Below are 19,907 nucleotides of genomic sequence, written 5' to 3' on the forward strand. Positions count from 1 at the left end.
TTTAACTGTTCTGGATGGGACAACATCTTCCACGCATTTTCTGATAAATCCGCAGACTGAGTCTGTGTACTCATCTGTGTACTCTAAAGTGTCTGTGTACTCTAAAATGTTACCGAGTTGTGTGCTGTCTCTGCTTGTGAGTATTCCCACTCCCAGTCCCTTTCACCATGAGCCATTCCAGAAAAGGAAAAAATCCAGCACTTTTCATTGAGTTTGGTTCCATCTGCTTAGACATGAGCCCCACCATATTTACTTTGAACCAAAGATATGCATTAGCTCAGGTCCATTGAACACCCAACAGGTGACATTCTATGACCCCAAAGCTACCCTGGAATAATACTTTTATTAAAGCATAGTGGAAAGAAGTGGGGCTCAAGTCTAAACATAGTGAGTCAGTAAAGAGCTAAAGGGCAAAGCCAATGTTTGGGCGCTTTGCTTATAGCTTTGATCCATTCCAAATGCAACAGTTATACACTTATTCTGAGAAATTCTTTAATTCCAACAAAATAATAAAAAACACTAATATTCCTAGCACCAACTACCACAATTGGGGTAAAGTAATACACCCCCTTTCCCCCACCAAATTATGTAATAATAATACTAATAATAATGCTAATCATTATAATCCAATTGCACAGGCTCAATGGTATTTTTGTTGTCATGATAAAAGACAGCAGGTGGTCCTGCAGGTGAATTAAGATAAAAGAATTTTAGGTATGTCTATGTCTGCACACATAAGTACGTATACACATTTGGACAAATGTGTGGAGTCGAGAGGTAAAGAGGATGGAAGAGGAAACAAAGACACATATACATTTGCCAAAAGAATTTTATATAAAGGCATACAAGTATATACAAATATCAGCACACACACACACACACACACACACACACACACACACGTCCTCAGGTGGTTTTAGTATACATATACACATACAGAGTCTTCGATGAGACACATTATTGCTCAACAGAAAATGAAAAAAGGCTCATTTATTTTCAGTCTCTTAATGAAATCAACAGGAAAATTGCTTTCTAGTAGAATTATTTACCTTGCTCCCTCTGACAATCCACTTTACTACTAGTTTGCTTATGGTGGCTAGAAAAATCCATGCAGTGATGGACTCACTGAGTACAGTCCTATAGAACAACAAATTGGCTACCAAGCAACAGCTGTAGAATTTGCATATTCCTTATGGGATGACGAAGGACATAAGTGATGCAGTTTTTTTCATCCCTTTTGCCTAAAGGGCAAAAAATCCCGGACAATCCTGGTTTTATCCTAGACAGCTGGTGTTCTTAAGCGTAATAGATTGGGTCTGTGGTCATATGGCATTACTGTGATCCCCCTGGACGACCTAGTAGTATGTGTGAACTAACAAAGTACAGAAGCAGATGAACATTTTCTTTAAATACCAGTGTCACTGCCGGCATTAAATCTGTTCTCACAGATAGCAGATTGAGGATCGTTTTCTTAAAGGGCCCTTATTGCTCCAAAAACAACCAAAGCATCCAGCCCTTTTCTCATTTCCACTGCTGAGACACAGCTATATTGTCAATCAAACAATGAGTCAAATCTTTATTTTGAACATGTAATTAACAAATGTTAATTCACATAAAAGACAAACACCATCATGTTCACATGAAAAAAAGTTGACTATCTCCCATTTGAAAAAGAGTAGAAGGAAACAAGTGCTTATTACTTCCTGCCTCTACATTCTGTCCAACTCTTCATACTGGGGAACCTTTCTTCAATGTCTGACACTGTGATGGTTATTGTTCCTTGTTCAGGGAGGTTGCTGTGGTCTGCTCTTAGATCCACTAGCCAACTATTGGAGCTGCTTTTTCCATCTTAGCCTCTAGTCACCTTCTCAGTGGAGGGTACTGCTCCTTGTGGTTGTTCATCTTATAGCCAAGCATCTCATTGATCACTGCTGCCATAGTGTAGATCAGCTGGTTAGTAGGGATGGGTATCGTTTAGCTTTTATCCGATACCGGTGCCAAACCGGTACTTTTGAAACGGTGCCGGTGCTTAAACGGTGCTCAAACCGGTGCTTAAAGAATGGAGAACACAAAATTGGTCCAGCTGTTTTTTTGGAAAAAGATAACAATGTTAGCTTTTTCTGCAGCTATAGGGGATTTATGGTATCACTCTCGGCAGGAAGCAGTGCTTAAACAATGGAAAAAACACAAACTTTGTCCACAAACCTCTCATGTTTAACGGTTTTCCACTTTTTCTTTGGTCATTTTAGCCTTTTTGGCCAGGGAGAAGGGAGTATCTGCCATCAAACAAGAAGACAGCCGCATGTAGCTATGATGATGTTTGCTAGTTCACCTTACATGCATTAATGTAATAACGTGGTGAGCCTACTCAACGTAAATTACAGACGAACATTAAGCTACTCACACAGAGAAGAACGACTGCTGCTGCCATCATCATCTGTCATCATTTCTGCTACACTGGCAGTGCTAGGGGCCAGGACTCTCCTCTTCGGGTTCTTGGGTGATGTTGCTAACTCCGGGTCCGATAACAGGCACCACACCCACAGTAGATGTGCACGGTGTGAGGTCTCGCAGCAAGCTATCAAATACGGCGTATTTCTCGGCTTTTAAAAAAAACGCTATGCGTCGCCCGGTGTTTCATCGGATTTGAGATGTTACCTCCTTTGACAGTATCACAGTATCAGCTTAAAGCACTTGTTGCAGGCTGCTGAGTTTGCATATTTTGCTGTGAAGTACAGCCAGACTTTTGACCGCTTCGCCTTGGGCATTTTTAATCTGTAGCTCTGCTCTAAAAGAACGTACGTACCTGGACCCGCCTACTATCCTTGGAAATGTAAAATGATTGGCTAGAATCTAAAGTGTATCACAGCTCAGGAAAAAAAAAGCACCGAAATAAAGCACCGAAATAAAGCACCGAAATGTGTGCTGCTTTTTGGTCTGGTTACTACCGTTTATGTCAGAACTGGTGCCATCATGGCACCAGATACCGGTACCCATCCCTACTGGTTAGTCTCAGTAACGGTCGCAGTATTGTATTTTTTTAAACATATTGTTTTCATTGAATTCATAATCTAATTGAAAATCTGATATGTTTTTTCTATGTTCTGTTATTAATATTTTTTTATGAAAGTTGTTAATCATTCCATTTTGTTTTTATATGTATTTTATATAGGTTTCCAATATTTTTGGAACTGGATTTATATTTTAAGTCTCTGTTTAAAAATATTTCAATGGTGCTGCTGCACTAAGATCTAGCAGGGCACCACAGAGATAAAATCACTGTCAGAGCAAGGTCTTTGGTAACTTTCATTAGTTGTTTTTCTGCACTATCACAAACTCTAAATCCTCAGTGAAATACTTTCAAGCCATTCCTATGCAAATAATCAAATAGCTGGTTTAAACCAAAGGTTTCACAAAATGTTAAAAATAAATAAAAAAGAAGGTTAGAATTCTGTCTATAATTTCTAAGAACAGTTGGATTAATGAAGGACTTCAGTAGCAACACTAGTCTTTCAAATGCAGCCTATTAATACAGCTTAAATAATCATATTTAAAATAAATTAGTGACTTAATTAATGGTAAGACTTATTTTGTTCTCAGATTTGCAGGTCTAACTGAAATGTTGATGGTTTGGATGAAGTAGTTACCAAAGTTAGCTCAAAGTTTAAATTTCTGACTCTTTGCCTGGCTGTGCTGTAATGCAGTTCCTTTTTACTACAGGGTGGGCCATTTATATGGATACACCGTAATAACATGGGAATGGTTGGTGATATTAAAGTCCTGTTTGTGGCACATTAGTATATGTGAGGGGGCAAACTCCTCAAGATGGGTGGTGACCATGGTGGCCATTTAGAAGTCGGCCATCTTGGATACAACTTTTGTTTTTTCAATAGGAAGAGGGCCATGTGACACATCAAACTTATTGGTAATGTCACAAGAAAAACAATGGTGTGCTTGGTTTCAATGTAACTTTATTCGTTCATGAGTTATTTACAAGTTTCTCTTTGTTCACAGCCATTGACATGTCGAAGAAGTTAACACGTGAGGAGCGGATCGAAATCGTGTTGATATCTGGTGAACGAAGTAACCGGGTCATTGCTGCATATTTCAATGCAAGACACCCTATGAGACCACCCATCTTCCATGCTACAGTCAGCAAACTGCTTGCTAAGTTATGTGAAACTGGTTCAGTGTTGGATTTGCCAAAATGTGGATGCATCAGTGGCTGTCCTCGCTTCACTCAGCAAGAGCCCACAGCGTAGCACTTGCCGCATGTCACTGGAGAGTGGCATTAGTCGAACATCCCTTCAGCGGATATTAGCTACTCACAAATGGCACCCTTACAAACTCCAGCTACTGCAGCATCTCAATGAGGATGACCCAGATCGGCGCACAGAATTTGCAGAATGGGCAAAACAAAAATTGGAACAGGACCCTCAGTTCACGCAGAAGTTTTTGTTCAGTGATGAGGCAAACTTTTATGCGAATGGTGAAGTTAACAAACAAAACCACCGCTATTGGTCTGACACTAACCCACATTGGATGGATCCCTCCAAGACTGTTGGAACAACAAAAGTGATGGTTTTGTGTGGTATATGGGGTACAACGATAGTGGGTCCATTCTTCATCAACAGAAACCTGAAACCTGAAGGCCACTGGATATTTGAAATTGCTACATGATGAAGTGATGAAGTGCACTGAAGCTGGCACGTTCCCTGAGTTTTTCTAGCAAGATGGTGCACCACCACATTATGGGTGCCAGGTCCGAGCATTCGTAGATGAACAGTTTCCTGGAAAGTGGATTGGTCGTCGTGGGCCAGTTGAATGGCCCCCAAGGTCTCCCGATCTGACCCCCTTAGACTTTTATCTTTGGAGTTATCTGAAGGCAATTGTCTATGGTGTGAAGATACGAGATGTGTAGCACCTGAAACTACGGATATTGGATGCCTATGCTGGCATTTCTGCTGCGGTGTTGCTATCAGTGTGTGAAGAGTGGGAGAAGAGGGTTGCATTGACAATCCGAAACAATGGGCAGCACATTGAACACATTTTATAAGTGGTCAGAAACTTGTAAATAACTCATGAAAGAATAAAGTTACGTTAAAACCAAGCACACCATTGTTTTTCTTGTGACATTACCAATAAGTTTGATGTGTACAGTGGGGCAAAAAAGTATTTAGTCAGCCACCGATTGTGCAAGTTCCCCCACCTAAAATGATGACAGAGGTCAGTAATTTGCACCAGAGGTACACTTCAACTGTGAGAGATAGAATGTGAAAAAAAAATCCATGAATCCACATGGTAGGATTTGTAAAGAATTAATTCGTAAATCAGGGTGGAAAATAAGTATTTGGTCAATAACAAAAATACAACTCAATACTTTGTAACATAACCTTTGTTGGCAATAACAGAGGTCAAACGTTTACTATAGGTCTTTACCAGGTTTGCACACACAGTAGCTGGTATTTTGGCCCATTCCTCCATGCAGATCTTCTCGAGAGCAGTGATGTTTTGGGGCTGTCGCCGAGCAACACGGACTTTCAACTCCCGCCACAGATTTTCTATGGGGTTGAGGTCTGGAGACTAGCTAGGCCACTCCAGGACTTTCAAATGCTTCTTACGAAGCCACTCCTTTGTTGCCCGGGCGGTGTGTTTTGGATCATTGTCAAGTTGGAAGACCCAGCCTCGTTTCATCTTCAAAGTTCTCACTGATGGAAGGAGGTTTTGGCTCAAAATCTCACGATACATGGCCCCATTCATTCTGTCCTTAACACGGATCAGTCGTCCTGTCCCCTTGGCAGAAGAACAGCCCCATAGCATGATGTTTCCACCCCCATGCTTCACAGTAGGTATGGTGTTCTTGGGATGCAACTCAGTATTCTTCTTCCTCCAAACACGACGAGTTGAGTTTATACCAAAAAGTTCTACTTTGGTTTCATCTGACCACATGACATTCTCCCAATCCTCTGCTGTATCATCCATGTGCTCTCTGGCAAACTTCAGACGGGCCTGGACATGCACTGGCACTGCGGGATTTGATTCCCTGCCGTTGTAGTGTGTTACTGATGGTGACCTTTGTTACTTTGGTCCCAGCTCTCTGCAGGTCATTCACCAGGTCCCCCCGTGTGGTTCTGGGATCTTTGCTCACCGTTCTCATGATCATTTTGACCCCACGGGATGAGATCTTGCGTGGAGCCCCAGATCGAGGGAGATTATCAGTGGTCTTGTATGTCTTCCATTTTCTGATGATTGCTCCCACAGTTGATTTTTTCACACCAAGCTGCTTGCCTATTGTAGATTCACTCTTCCCAGTCTGGTGCAGGTCTACAATACTTTTCCTGGTGTCCTTCGAAAGCTCTTTGGTCTTGGCCATGGCGGAGTTTGGAGTCTGACTGTTTGAGGCTGTGGACAGGTGTCTTTTATACAGATGATGAGTTCAAACAGGTGCCATTCATACAGGTAACGAGTGGGGGACAGAAAAGCTTCTTACAGAAGACGTTACAGGTCTGTGAGAGCCAGAGATTTTCCTTGTTTGAGGTGACCAAATACTTATTTTCCACCCTAATTTAGGTATAAATTATTTACAAATCCTACCATGTGGATTCATGGATTTCTTTTTCACATTCTGTCTCTCACAGTTGAAGTGTACCTCTGGTGCTAATTACTGACCTCTGTCATCATTTTAAGTGGGGGAACTGGCACAATCGGTGGCTGACTAAATACTTTTTTGCCCCACTGTATTTACAAGTTTCTCACATATAGTAATGTGCCACAAACAGGACTTTAATATCACCAACCATTCCAATGTTATTACGGTGTATCCATATAAATGGCCCACCCTGTATATCAAATAGTAAATTGTCAAAGCTTTATGAACCTTGGATGATTTTCCAAACTTTTAAAATATAACAATGATAAAGGAGATAATTATTTTTCAGGCCAGATGAAGGTTTTCTAAATGTCTCAAAAATAAAAGTATTGCATGAACGGTTTACAAATTACTGCCATTTCTTAGGGAACATAGTCCCTAAGAAAATTTTTAATTTTTAGCCTTTAGAGGACTAAAAGTAATTCGATAGTTGACTGAGAAGTCGATTCATGGCCAGGTGTGGCCTGCTCCCTGTTTATTCTATGACACGTTAAACAAATAAGATGATCTAGAGTTACTTCAAAATGTCGAACTGGCAGTTATAGCTGTTCATTATACTTGAATGTGAAGTCCAAAAATACATAGATGCAAGAGAAACTGTTATTATTATTATTATTATTAGAGCCATTACCCTAAAATAGCAAAATAAACCTATCAAAAAGTTGAATAGCCAACATTATAGCATATTTCTATAAAGAATCTCTACACTGGTCAGCTCAAAAAAAGGGCCTGAAAGACCACAGGAGAAACTAAAGTTAGTGATGTGCGGATCGATACTGAAATATCGATTCCTCCGATACCAGTCATTTATGTTCTAGAATCGATTCTCATATTAAAATATCGATATTTTAGTAATGTAGGGTAAATTTGTAGTTTATCATTAACAGGAACAGAGTGGAAAGAAACTATATCATTTGGATTGTCTACATTGGAAGGAACTACTTCCTCTTCCGCCATTAATAGTCATGTGCAAAATATGGCTGTATAAATGTGTCGCAGCCCCTTGGCGTGCGCACTCACAACAATGGCTTGGCGTAAATGGAGTAATGTGCGAACGTATTTTTCCTCCACCAACAGCCAAGATGCGGATTGTGATACATGTGGCAAGAAAGTGAGGTGTTGTGGCAACACCATTTACCTCATCAAACACCTCAGAGTAAATCATAACACAGAATATGACGAGCGTATGTTGAGGCGAACTGAAGATGAGGAGAGGAACAGGTGCTGCTAGGGCGAGACAGACGTCTCTCGAGGAGTCCTTTAGTGCTGCAGACAGGCAACATGCTCAAATGGCACACAAATAAATGCAAAACTGATCAGACAGAGCTTCACAGTGCAAATAGGTAATGACACAAAGCACACTGCAAAAGCAACCCAACATTTGTGGGATATTTTTCAGTAGTCAAACAATTTGCCTGATCACAACTCATAAAAGCATGCAACAAAGACAAAGCCTAAGGCAGAGAGACGCGCAGAAAAGAAGTAACACTCTCAGCAAAGCATCTTGATGCAGGAAATGCAACAATTGGTGATGTCTGTGTATTCTGGACTTTAGGCAGTCAGTGAATGTAATGGAATTTTCATGTAAATATATATATATATATATATATATATATATATATATATATATATATATATATATATTTCTAATATCCAAAACAATTGAAAAATTAGTAAAATAAAAATGAAACAGTAACATAGGTTCAACATACAAAGCACTGCAATTTCCTGGCTAGAAATCTTGTTACTTTCTCACTGCCACGCCTCAAACCTCATAATGTGGACTATGTAGCTCTTTTTTATCTTTTTACTCTGTGTGTACAATACTGCCACGGCTGGACAAGTCACCACCCGTGGGAATAGAGGACACCTTGTGTGTAATTTTTAATTTGACAGGATTTGATGTCATGAGATGCAAACCATAGGCTTCTGCATATACATGCCATATCATTTGGCATGAATATCATATATTATTTGTATCCTAGCAATTAATGTCTCTGACAGAAACTGCCTGTTCCACATACAGACACTACCTTTGGTGGCACTTTTTGTAGTGTGGTGTATAAAATATATCACCTCATTGCAGTATCTCTGATTAGGTTAAATAAAAGAGGAGTGTTTGTATTTTTGATGTTTTTCAAAATAATGTATTTCTAACTACTGTGATATTTTGCTGTGCTTTGGATATTGCCGAAACCTCGTTAGCACGCTTCTCAAGATATCTGAAAACAATCAATTTTGCAGACTGGCTTAGCACTTTGCTATAACACTTGGGGCAAAAACAAACAAACAGAAAAATAACTAATTGATGGACGCTATTCAGGATTTGTGTGCTGTGAAATCAGCACCTGGCCTATTGAACTGTTTACCAGTATTAAGACAGAACCATCTCACACAGGTGTCATTGCACAGATGTCGCGCTAGAGTGTTTGATTCCAGATTTATTTTAGGACAGGAATTAATAATATTTGTCAAAATGTGCTTTGTGAGATCAAGTGCCAAGGTCAATGCCATGAATGATAACCTGATGGCTGAAAAAATAACCATCAGGTGCTAAAGCAATGGTTTGAGATTTGGACAAAAGGTTAAGAAAGGAGGGGAGAGAGACAGATAAATCCAATAAGAGAGTAGGGAGGAGGGAGGAGGCCTTTTTCAACTCAGGCTCTGGTTCATTAATGAGATTGTCACAGCAAAGTCTGGGGGAATTAACCATCTACAAAAACAGCAAACATACGAGCAAAAACACTTAACACTAACTGTGTGACTCTTTTTTCCATAGTATCTATAAACACACGGTTTCTCAGAAAGAGGGCTCAAAGTGAGCTTTTACTTTGGCTTTTGAAAAGTCCATAAAGCAAAGTCCATCAGAAAAGTAAAAAGACTGACTGGAAACATAGAGGGGAGGTTAACAAACAATGTAACAAAAGACAGAGGAAGAGCAGGGCTTGAATACACTCAAGGTCATTAGGGGTAATGGACGCAGGAGGTGTAACGAGATGCGGGTTACAGTAATTAAATAAAATGAGGCAGGAAGGGAAGTGAAACTAAAGAGAAAAAGAACTATTAGAAAAAAGTTAGTGAGAACCATAACTAAACAGGAAAATCCAGACACACAAATTTAACCTAGGGAAGCTTATACAAGAGAATAAGATAGGAAGCAATGAGGGAACAAATTAATGTCTAAACCTAAGGAGGAAATTATAACAAGAACTAAAGACCAACATCTAAAAATATTATGTTCTAGTATTGGTATGTTCTTTAGCACTAATTAGCACAATGGACCTATCCATTTTATGGATGTGGAATCCTAACCAAGCTTGCTAGCACTGGCTGTTAACGTGTCCACTCTTTCATCTAAATGTAGTAAATTCTGCCTCCAGCAAATCAAGGCTTCATAAAGCACAATTAACAAACTAAAGGACATGATTGTTGCTATGTCCACCCTTTATGTACAAAAAAAAAAAAAACATACACAAGATTTATAATATTGTGGGAAACTAGAGTCAGCTACATTTCTGCTCTAGGAATATCTAGGAACAACAAGGAATGTTTAGTACATACTGAGGTTTTATTCAGAAAATATATTCCTAACTCTAATATGATGTTGAGCAGTTACCACTATAAATATGTAGGTCAATACATGGTAAGTATACAGGGAAACTGAAATATGATGTTAATTCTTGTCAAATCAACTACATATTCCCAAAGATGTAAGCATACAGTTGAGGTTCATTACAGTCATCCATGTGGTGTCAGACATATCTATTCTTAACAGGTCCATAGGAGGAATAATGTTTCCACAGCTTCACTTACTTTATTTGGTATTCAGCAGCTATACCAGCCTATTCAAATCCCAGATGTCATATTTCAACCAAACTGTTGTTGCAGAGGAACTCTTGCTAGATTTATACTCTCAATACAACAGAACCATATGGACCAAATGATGCTGCACTTCTGCTCTGTCACTTATAGACTGGAGATATGAGAGACATCCCCTTAACTGTAGGTCAAACAGAGGGAAAGGTTGAGAAAATGATAAATTTAACAATTGGAAAAGAATATGTGATATTTCTGGTATCATCCCCCTGACTCTATAATATGGCTAATGAGAATATGCAAGATTGGTATTTTGTATAATGCATGTCATTATAGGCAGTCTGAGTGCTTTTACTTTATCAACACTATATCAAAATTATTATTTTTTTAAATAATGTAATATATTTTTGTATATGATGAAAATGTTTTATTATAAAAATTCTATAATATGATTTAATGTTGTTTCAAAAAACTAAAAAAAATTCAATGTAAAATGATATTTACAACAACAGCAATATTAACAATAATAATAATATGAATATGTAGCAGCCACAAAGAAAACATGCAACTAAAATATGCGAAAGACTGATTCTTAAATTGATGCAAAGCTTTTTTTTCTCAGTCATGTAACAATCTGTCTTTTCTTGCAACAAATTCATGTGTAGTTTTCTATGAATATAGCTTGAATATAACCCATAGACATAGAATGTACCATAGAAAATTACATGTCTATTAGTAACAGAAATGGCAGACAATGGGCCTGCTGCTCCGTTAACTAAGACGTGGGCAGGGTGCTGTTGCTGGAACATGACTAAGAAGACTAAGAATATAGGGATATCCATGTTATACTCAGATGAGTGATCTGCACTTCTTGACTTGAAAAGCAATTGCAAACTGTTAGACTCAGAGTCAAACACCAACACCAAAAGATATTTTTGTCCTGGACTGTCATCATTTGTGAACATAAGACTGCACAGATGGAGTGTACTATGTGATTATTCAAGTTGCAGAGATCTGCTAAAGGAACATATGATCGTAATAGTAAACAAAAACATGAAAAGTCACTGGCAGAAAATAACATCTGGTTCATGTTCATGCACCTAGTAATGAGTTCATCGAGAGCCAGAACTCAGTGAGCAGTACTGAAATTTCTTATGTACCTTAAGTCATCACTATAATTCCCCTAAAGTACACTGATTTTATTGAAGAGGTAAAGGAGAATTGTGGTCAGAATACAACTTTGCTATCAAATTTAAACTTTCGTTTACTGAGGCTGTTGAAGATGTTTTGCCTAAGTTCATGTGATTATATTGTGGGCTTGTTGTCAGGGGCTGCATCTGTGACCCAGCAATTTTTAGTTCATTGTGTGTTTTTTGGAGTTCTTATATTTAATATATGCTTAGTTCTTGTGTTGCCATTATTGGGTAAGATTTGGTTGAATTTTATTCTAGTTTAGGTTTCCATCTATGTCCCCTTCTGTGAGTCTGTTCTTGTCTTCTGTGTTATTTGTCGTGTCCATGTCTCTCAGTGTTTCCTGGTTTCTTTTAAAAGAGTCTTGTGTTTCTTTGTTCATTTTGTTTAATTTCACTTCCCCTGTGGCATCATTATTTTCATTTCAGTCAGCTGTTTCCCCATGTGTCTCCACTTCCCCTGATCACCTCCTGTCTACACTTAAGTCCTCTGTCTTCCTTTATTCAGTGTCAGATTGTCTGTGTTACCTCTGTCCATGTCAACTAGTGGGAGTTTTTCCATTGTAAATAATGTAAATCTTAGAAATCCTTTTGTATTTGTTGTGGAGAGTCAAGTATTTTATCATACTAGTTCAGTTTTTAAAATAGGTTAATCGTATGGTGACTGTAGCTCAGGAGGTAAAGCAGATCACCTACTAATTGGAAAGATTATGTTTTAATCCCTGGATGCTCCAGTCTACATGCCAAAGTTACCCTGGGCAAGATACTGAACCCCAAGTTGGTCACTGATACATCCATTGGAGTGTTAATGTGTGGAAATGATTAAAAGCACTTAGGTACACTGTAAAAAAAGGGCAGTGAAACTGACATAAAAACCATGTAAAACCCCTACAGAAATGTATAGTAAACCCCAAAACACAACTTTCCTGTTTCGATCACAGTGAATTATTGTAAACCTTTAAACAGAATGTTCCTTTTTTTTTTTTTTTTTTTTTTGCCCGTCCCGTTTGGCTCTTTTGCCATCAGAATTGTTGTCTAAAGGCAAAGAAAGATGCCCAATGGATTTACCTTACCAAATTGACCATCCCAGCTTTGCCGTAATGGTCCATTTGATTCACCTTTTATTGTTCATTTTATTTTCACTTACTGAATACGGGAAAGACTTGACTGGGGGAAAGAAGGGGAGAAAGAAAGAGGGAAAGAGAAACAGCTGAGAAGAGGGACGGGGGAGAAGGGCAAAAGACAAAAACCAACAGAATGAGCAGAAAAAAAAAGAAGAAAAAAAATGCATATATCAATCACCTGGGTCACCTGCTGAGAAAGAAAGAAAACAAGCAGAAGAGAACAAGAGTAATAGAATAAACAACATCACAATGATATATGGGAATATGACAGTAAATACTAAATATTAAACATTATTGTGCAGCACATAAGATCAACAGAACACAGTGTGCTTTGAGGTAGGAGCTAAAAGGGGTGTAGTTTGTGGGTGTGATCACCCGTGTGTACACCTGTGAGCATGGTCAACAGAACACAGTGTGCTTTGAGGTAGGAGCTAAAAGGGGTGTAGTTTGTGGGTGTGATCACCCGTGTGTACACCTGTGAGCATGGACGCGCTTGTTTTTTTTTTTTAAATGGTTCCTTCATGTAATGATCTGCTAGAGGGTGTGGGGGGGCCACAGCCCCGTCCTCCAGGGTATGAAGCAGGTATGGAGGAGATCAAAACTCCAGACATCCGGAGGCCCCCAGAACACAAGAGACCAAGGAAGACCAACAGAGGAGCAGCCGCGCCACTGTCCCAGAAAGAGCTGAGGAGAGTCCCAGATGAGGGCTCACTCAGCAGCCGCGGAGCAGAAGCCAGGGGGAGTTGCAGTGACGCGCCCGTGAGCTCCGCCGGCAGCCAGCCGTGCCTGAGTGACCGAGCCCCAGGCCGAGAGGCTGGGGGCACCCCACCTCCGAAGTGGCCCGAGCGGGCCTGGGCCCCCTTTCCCTGGCGGGTCGCGGAGTATGGGGGTGCCTACTGGGATCAGCGGGGGAGCTGGCCCCAGGGAGGGGTCACTTGCCCCTCCCTTCCTTCCCTCCCCATCTCCAGCTGCCTCCCTCTTCCCGCTCCACCACAACCACCCACACATGCAGGACCTTGGAGTAGGGGTATGTCACCAGGGTGCAGAGGAGGCCAACCCCCCCCGATAAGCGGCCGCCAAGGAGTGAGCCGGTGTGTACCTGGACGCCCATCCCCGGACACAAAGAACCACCAACGCACCGATGTCTGAGGGAGTCCGCCACTGGCAGGGGAAGTGGTGGTAGGGGGAGATAGGCCTCCAAACCTTGGAGGGCCTAAGATGTCCCCAGAGAGGTGGCACCTGACACCCAACCTGACATATAGACACAGAAATACAGGCACACACATATACAAAACATCCATTCCCACCCTCATGCTCTCATATGCACTTACTCCACACTCAACCAACGTGGAGACAGACATAAAGAGACGCTGTACACACGATCACACTCCCCAAGCGTACTCTACAAACCGGGTCTAGGTACCCTTGCCCCTGGAGGGGGAAATGCACCCAGACCCAGGTGGTGTTACCCTTTTCCCTGCGGTGGGGGGAGGCAGACCGCCCCGACTCTGCAGCAGCAGGGAGGCCCCACACTCCAGACCGCAGTCGGACGGCCAACTCCTCCTCCTAGCCCCCCCGCTCCAGCAGGTCGCAGAGAATGGGGGTGAGAGAAGACTCCAAACCTCCCTCCACCCGCTCATTGTAGTGTTGATGCATGTGTGTTCTAAGGTGCATTTAAAACCCAGGAGGGCATGGAGCTACCTGCCAGAGAGCAGCAGGTAAGCGCATGATCCCTCCTGTTAGCCCTCAATGTCTACGTGTATTTAACATTGAGAGGTGGGAAACGACGCCAGGGGTGGGGTGTACACCCTGATGGTACTTTGGGTTCCGTGTATCGTGCCCACCCCAAAGATCCTATATGTATGTGTAATGAGAGTGTGAGTAATGTGAATGTCTAAGTTGTGGGATAAAATTGAGGCAGAGGCAGCCAGAAGGGGATGGGGGGGTTGGCCTCCTCTGCACCCTGGTGACATACCCCTACTCCAAGGTCCTGCATGTGTGGGTGGTTGTGGTGGAGCGGGAAGAGGGAGGCAGCTGGAGATGGGGAGGGAAGGAAGGGAGGGGCAAGTGACCCCTCCCTGGGGCCAGCTCCCCCGCTGACCCCAGTAGGCACCCCCATACTCCGCGACCCGCCAGGGAAAGGGGGCCCAGGCCCATCCAGACCGGGGCCCAGCGCAGCAGCGCCTCCCGGCCCCACAGAGCCCGGGACAGTCCACCCAACCCCACCACAGAGAAAACTGCACCCACCCCACCATCCACTCTTCTTCCAGACTACATAAGACAATAAACACCCAGGCTGAGATCTTCCTCCACCTCTCCTGTATCTCCCCCTCCTGCAGAGAGAGCCCCTGAGGAGAGGAAAGCTCCTGCAAGATGTGACAATCTTCCCCACCAGTTGAAGAGCCCCCCAGGTGGCTCGATGCACCGGCGGCACCCTGCTCCAGGGCTGGGCCCCCATGCACCCACCCGCCAACAACCCCGGCAACACACCAACCAGGACCCAAGCCCCCGAGGCCCGGCCCGGGCCCCAGCCCAGAGACGGAGCGCCCCCAGAACCTCACGCCCATCCCGGACCCACCCAGGGGCAGCCAGGCTACCAGGTCAGTAACCCACGTCCGTCAGCACAGACCCTCCCCTAGCCCCGCTGCACGCAGCCGCAAGGAAACAGTCACCTGAGAGCCAACAGAGCCCCTAACCGGACATGACCGCTACCCCGGGTTGAGCCCCCCAAGGAAGATGCCTCCAGGGAACCCCCCGACGCCCCTAAGCCTGTCCCTACCCCCACACCAATCACAACAGTGAAGGCGGGACCAAACTATGACCCCCCCACCCCCACTAGGTGATGGAGCTGATCAAAGGAGCCCAGAGCAATTGATCTGATGTGGTGGCAGAAGCTGTATCAAGACTAATGTAATCTAATAGATAATTTCTATATTGGTTAGAATTAAGATTATTTTTATTTTTCCAGTTCATGAGGACTGTTTTCTTGGCTATGCATAGGGCAGTGAAAACCATATGGGCGATATTCTTTTCTGAAGTGACATTATCTAAGCTGCCCAACAAACACACAGGTTGGAATGTTACATTTCAGACACTTCGATAAGTCTTCACATATCTCGCGCCAAAACTTCTGAACTGGTGGACAGAACCAAAGAGCGTGGATATAATTGTCCGGTGAATTGGTTTGGCAGTGTGAGCAGTTGTTGGTAGACGTAAAGCCCATCTTGAACATCCGATGACCTGTATTGTGCACTCTATGTAATATTTTGTATTGAATTAATTGAAGACTGGGATTTCTAATTAGATGAAAGGTTTTTAAGCAAATCTGAGACCAGAAGTTTAGGTCTAAGTTAACTGATAAATCCGCTTCCCATTTTGCAATAGGAAGTGATATTGATTCATCTGTTTTAGAAAGCATTCTGTATATTTTGGATAGTAATTTGGGGGTTTTAAGAGTAAGAAATTGAACCACACTTGGTGGTGTTTGTAGTTCAACTTGACCCGGTTTAAATTTCTTTTTTACTATGGATTTAATTTGTTGATATTCTAAAAATCTTTTCTTGTTGATCCCATATTGTGTAACTAGTCCGTCAAATGAAATAAATTCTGTTCCTTCTAGTATATGTTCTAAATATTTGATTCCTTTACCACTCCAATCTGAAAAGTTTATCATATTATTGTTTTGTAATATGTCAGGGTTGTTCCAGATAGGTGTACGTTTGCATGGGATTAATGAAGACGCCGTCAATTTTAGAAACTCCCACCATGCTGTCAGAGAAGAGCTGATGTTGATGCTTTTAAAGCATTCATGTCGTTGGATGTTTGAGCTGATAAATGGTAGGTCTGAGATCTCTAGATTATTGCAAAGTGCTTGTTCTACATCTAGCCAAGGTTCATCTAAGAGGGTATGTTTTAGCCATCCTGAGATAAACTGAAGCCTGTTGGCTAAGAAGTAGTGCTGAAAGTTGGGCAGTTCTAGTCCTCCTAAACAGAATGTTCCTGTTATATTTACAACATGAATGTGTGATTATAATCAAATTTATTGGTTAAAACTACAAATACTGTGAATAAAAACAGTGAAACACCGTAATACTCATAACCAAACAATCATGTTAATTTGACATGCAAATACTGTAAAAATCACAGTTTTAGTCAGTTTTTCTTAAAAGCACATGACCTATATGTAAGTCACTTTACAACTGCATGGATGTACTCGGCCTACTTTTAACATGATTCATGAAATGATGCAAAGTCATGGATAGGACTAATAAAAATGTTTTCACAGAAGATGTCATTGTGAACCTGAGAGGTTGCCTCTCCATTTATAGGCTATATAAAAATATACAATTAAAATTGTTTACATCATGTTTTTTTCTTAAATCATTCGGGCTATTTTCAGCCTATTGTAGGGTAACCAATAAGAAATTATTATTTAACGACTAAGTAATGCTTCTGTCATAATGCTTGTATTCTTCATGTTTCTTTTAATTGCAATGTGATACTTAGACTAGAATACTTTTTTGGGTTAGGTCAGCAATGTCTCATTATTACAGGCTAAACAAACTTACAGTGCCTCCCATAGGATCTCTATGGTGCCTCATCTCCACAGAGCTGTAAGCTATTTCAAGCCACTCACCGTTGCACTGAGCGCGCCTAATTTTGAATGTGCATCTGAAGCTCGTCACTGATTGGATAATGACTTGAGGGCGGGAGGGGAAGAGCGCCTAGTTCACGACTATAGCTAACGAGCCAGCACGAGAGAGAAGACGGGAGAAGAAAACGTTGAACTTTCAGCAACTACGTTGTTAGGACAAATTACAAACATACGATTTCAAGTGTTTTTTGAGGATCTGTGTTTGTTCGTCAGAAAGTCTGCACGGTAAGTTCAATATCTAGGCGACGTTTTTTCGAGATAAAAGCACCAGTTGATATTTAGACCAATGCTCATAACCTAGCGCTAGCATGCTAGTTCAGCTGAAAAGCACAGGCAAACTTTTGAAATACTAAAAATGATCATCTGCGTCTTTTGTAAAAAGGTATTGGTCACATTAAGAGGCTATGTACTACATTGCAGAGTGCATAAGAATGAGCCTTGTTGTATTTTTAAATGTGTTGGCGCCAATTGCAGCCAAACATTCACCACGTACTCTGCTTTCAAGGGGCATTTTTATCGTGTGCACAATGCACCTGCACTTCAAGCTACTCCTAAAGCTCTTGTTGCAGATTTAAAATGTGCGGTTTCATTATGTGCCCGCCATTTTCAAACAGTGAAAGAGCTAGTGTATTGCTTAAACGATCATATTGCAGAGGGCAGGTCTGTGTCATGTCCAGTAAGTGGTTGTAAGCAAATGTTTACAAAAAAGTCATCATTTACTTCTCACATGTGTAGGAAGCATAAAGCTTGTTCCCCAGATGGTATTGATGACATGTACAAGGAATCTCGTCCTCAGCCCCCAAATGACAGTACAGAATATTCAGAAAACACACATGAAACCATGGCATCTGCTAGTTCAGCCAGTGATATGCCAGAGAAGGATAGTCATTCTTATCTCAGAAACATGTGTCTCTTTTACCTTAAACTGCAAGGACAGCTGCTAATTCCTGCCTCTACTATACAGAGTATTGCTGAGGAAATGCAGAATGTGCACGAATTGGGTCAAGCCTACACAATTAATAAGGTAAGTTGTTTACTAAAAAATGAAATGAACCTATCAGATGAAGCAGTCACTAAAATCTGTGACTGCATTAAAGAGTCAGATTTGTTCTCTGCTTGCCATCAGGGACAACTAGGAACAACACACACCAGAAATCAAACCTTCAAAAAAATGTTTAAATACACAGAACCCAAGAAAGTGCCATTGGGAATGGATGAAAACATGACAGAAAAATGTGCTTACTACATACCAGTTGGAGAAACCCTGAAGAGCTTTTTAGAGTCACAGTTATGGAGGAATACACAGTCACAACAGTTTGGGGGTCCTGATGTAGAAATTTTTAAGGATTTATATGATGGCAAAATTTTCAAATGTCACCAGTTCTTTAATGAAAACCCGGAAAGCCTCAAACTGATTTTGTACCAAGATTCATTTGAGGTAGTGAATCCCCTGGGTTCTGCTAAAAAGACGCACAAACTTCTTGCAGTCTATCTGTCATTAGCAAATTTACCCATTCATTTGCGTTCAAATACAGATAACATGTTTTTAGTCTTGTTGTGTGTTGAGAATGACTTCAAGCGTTTTGGAATAGCCAAAGTTTTCTCAGAGTTGTTGGCAGATCTGAAATCTTTGGAGACAGATGGAATAGATGTAGATGGAGAAACAGTAAAAGGGGGTCTTTACTGTATTGCTGGGGACAACTTGGGTTCTCATTGCATAGGAGGGTTTACAGAAAACTTCAGCTGCTCTCAATATTTTTGCAGGTACTGTGAAGTAACACGAAGTGAGTTTTATGCTGATCCGAATGCCTGTGGTCCTCCACGCACTCCAGAGACATATGACGCGGCTGTTGCTGATTTCCAGTCTGAAACTATCCAAGACGTCAGAGGAATAAAGGTAAACTCCATCTTCAATACCCTTCAGTCTTTTCACGTATCCCAGCCTGGTCTTCCACTATGTTCACTTCCCCACAGCATTTTGGTTATACTTTGTCTTGAACGTGGTCATGGCCATGACTGTGTGTATATATATATGTATATACTTAATTTTTACTTACTTTGTACGTGTATTTTAACTGATCAATTATAAAAATACTTAATAAACTTTTATATGATTGTTATTTTACAGGTGTTTCTTCTCCATAAACCCAGAAAAAGGAACCAAAGTAGAGAACAAAAACTCAAAGCGTCGTCTCAGTGTGAACCCTCGAGTCCTCACCCTGATTAAGGATCTCGCCGACCACGAGTGGCGCTAAGCCTAAATCTTGACTCTCTGTGGACTGTTAGTTTTACTTTGTTAATTTTGTTCCACAATGTGTACTGGAACCTTTTACTGGTCGAATGCATGAAGCCAATTCATGAAGATGTTCTTTCTTTGTAGGAATGTTCTTTATTTACATAAGAAAAGAAAAAAACAACATGCTGCTACTGCAGTGTTTCTAGACCACATGTGTAGGTTTGTTTCACCACGTGGT

At 41.3% G+C, this 19,907-nt stretch overlaps 1 protein-coding gene across 1 annotated transcript; it reads left to right on the top strand.

The window, feature by feature from the left end:
• The first annotated feature begins 17,681 nt into the window (after positions 1–17,681).
• LOC146693735 (uncharacterized) lies at positions 17,682–19,281 on the top strand. The gene is made up of 2 exons (XM_085478805.1): positions 17,682–18,457; positions 19,198–19,281. The coding sequence occupies exons 1-2, from the start codon at positions 17,789–17,791 to the stop codon at positions 19,204–19,206; spliced, it is 678 nt and encodes a 225-aa protein (XP_085334931.1). The 5' UTR covers positions 17,682–17,788; the 3' UTR covers positions 19,207–19,281.
• Positions 19,282–19,907: the final 626 nt, after the last annotated feature.

This window comes from Copadichromis virginalis, linkage group LG14 (assembly GCF_057382275.1).
Source record: "Copadichromis virginalis isolate Kocher_CV1m ecotype Utaka linkage group LG14, C_Virginalis_male_GT1.1, whole genome shotgun sequence".
Taxonomy (NCBI): Eukaryota; Metazoa; Chordata; class Actinopteri; order Cichliformes; family Cichlidae; genus Copadichromis; species Copadichromis virginalis.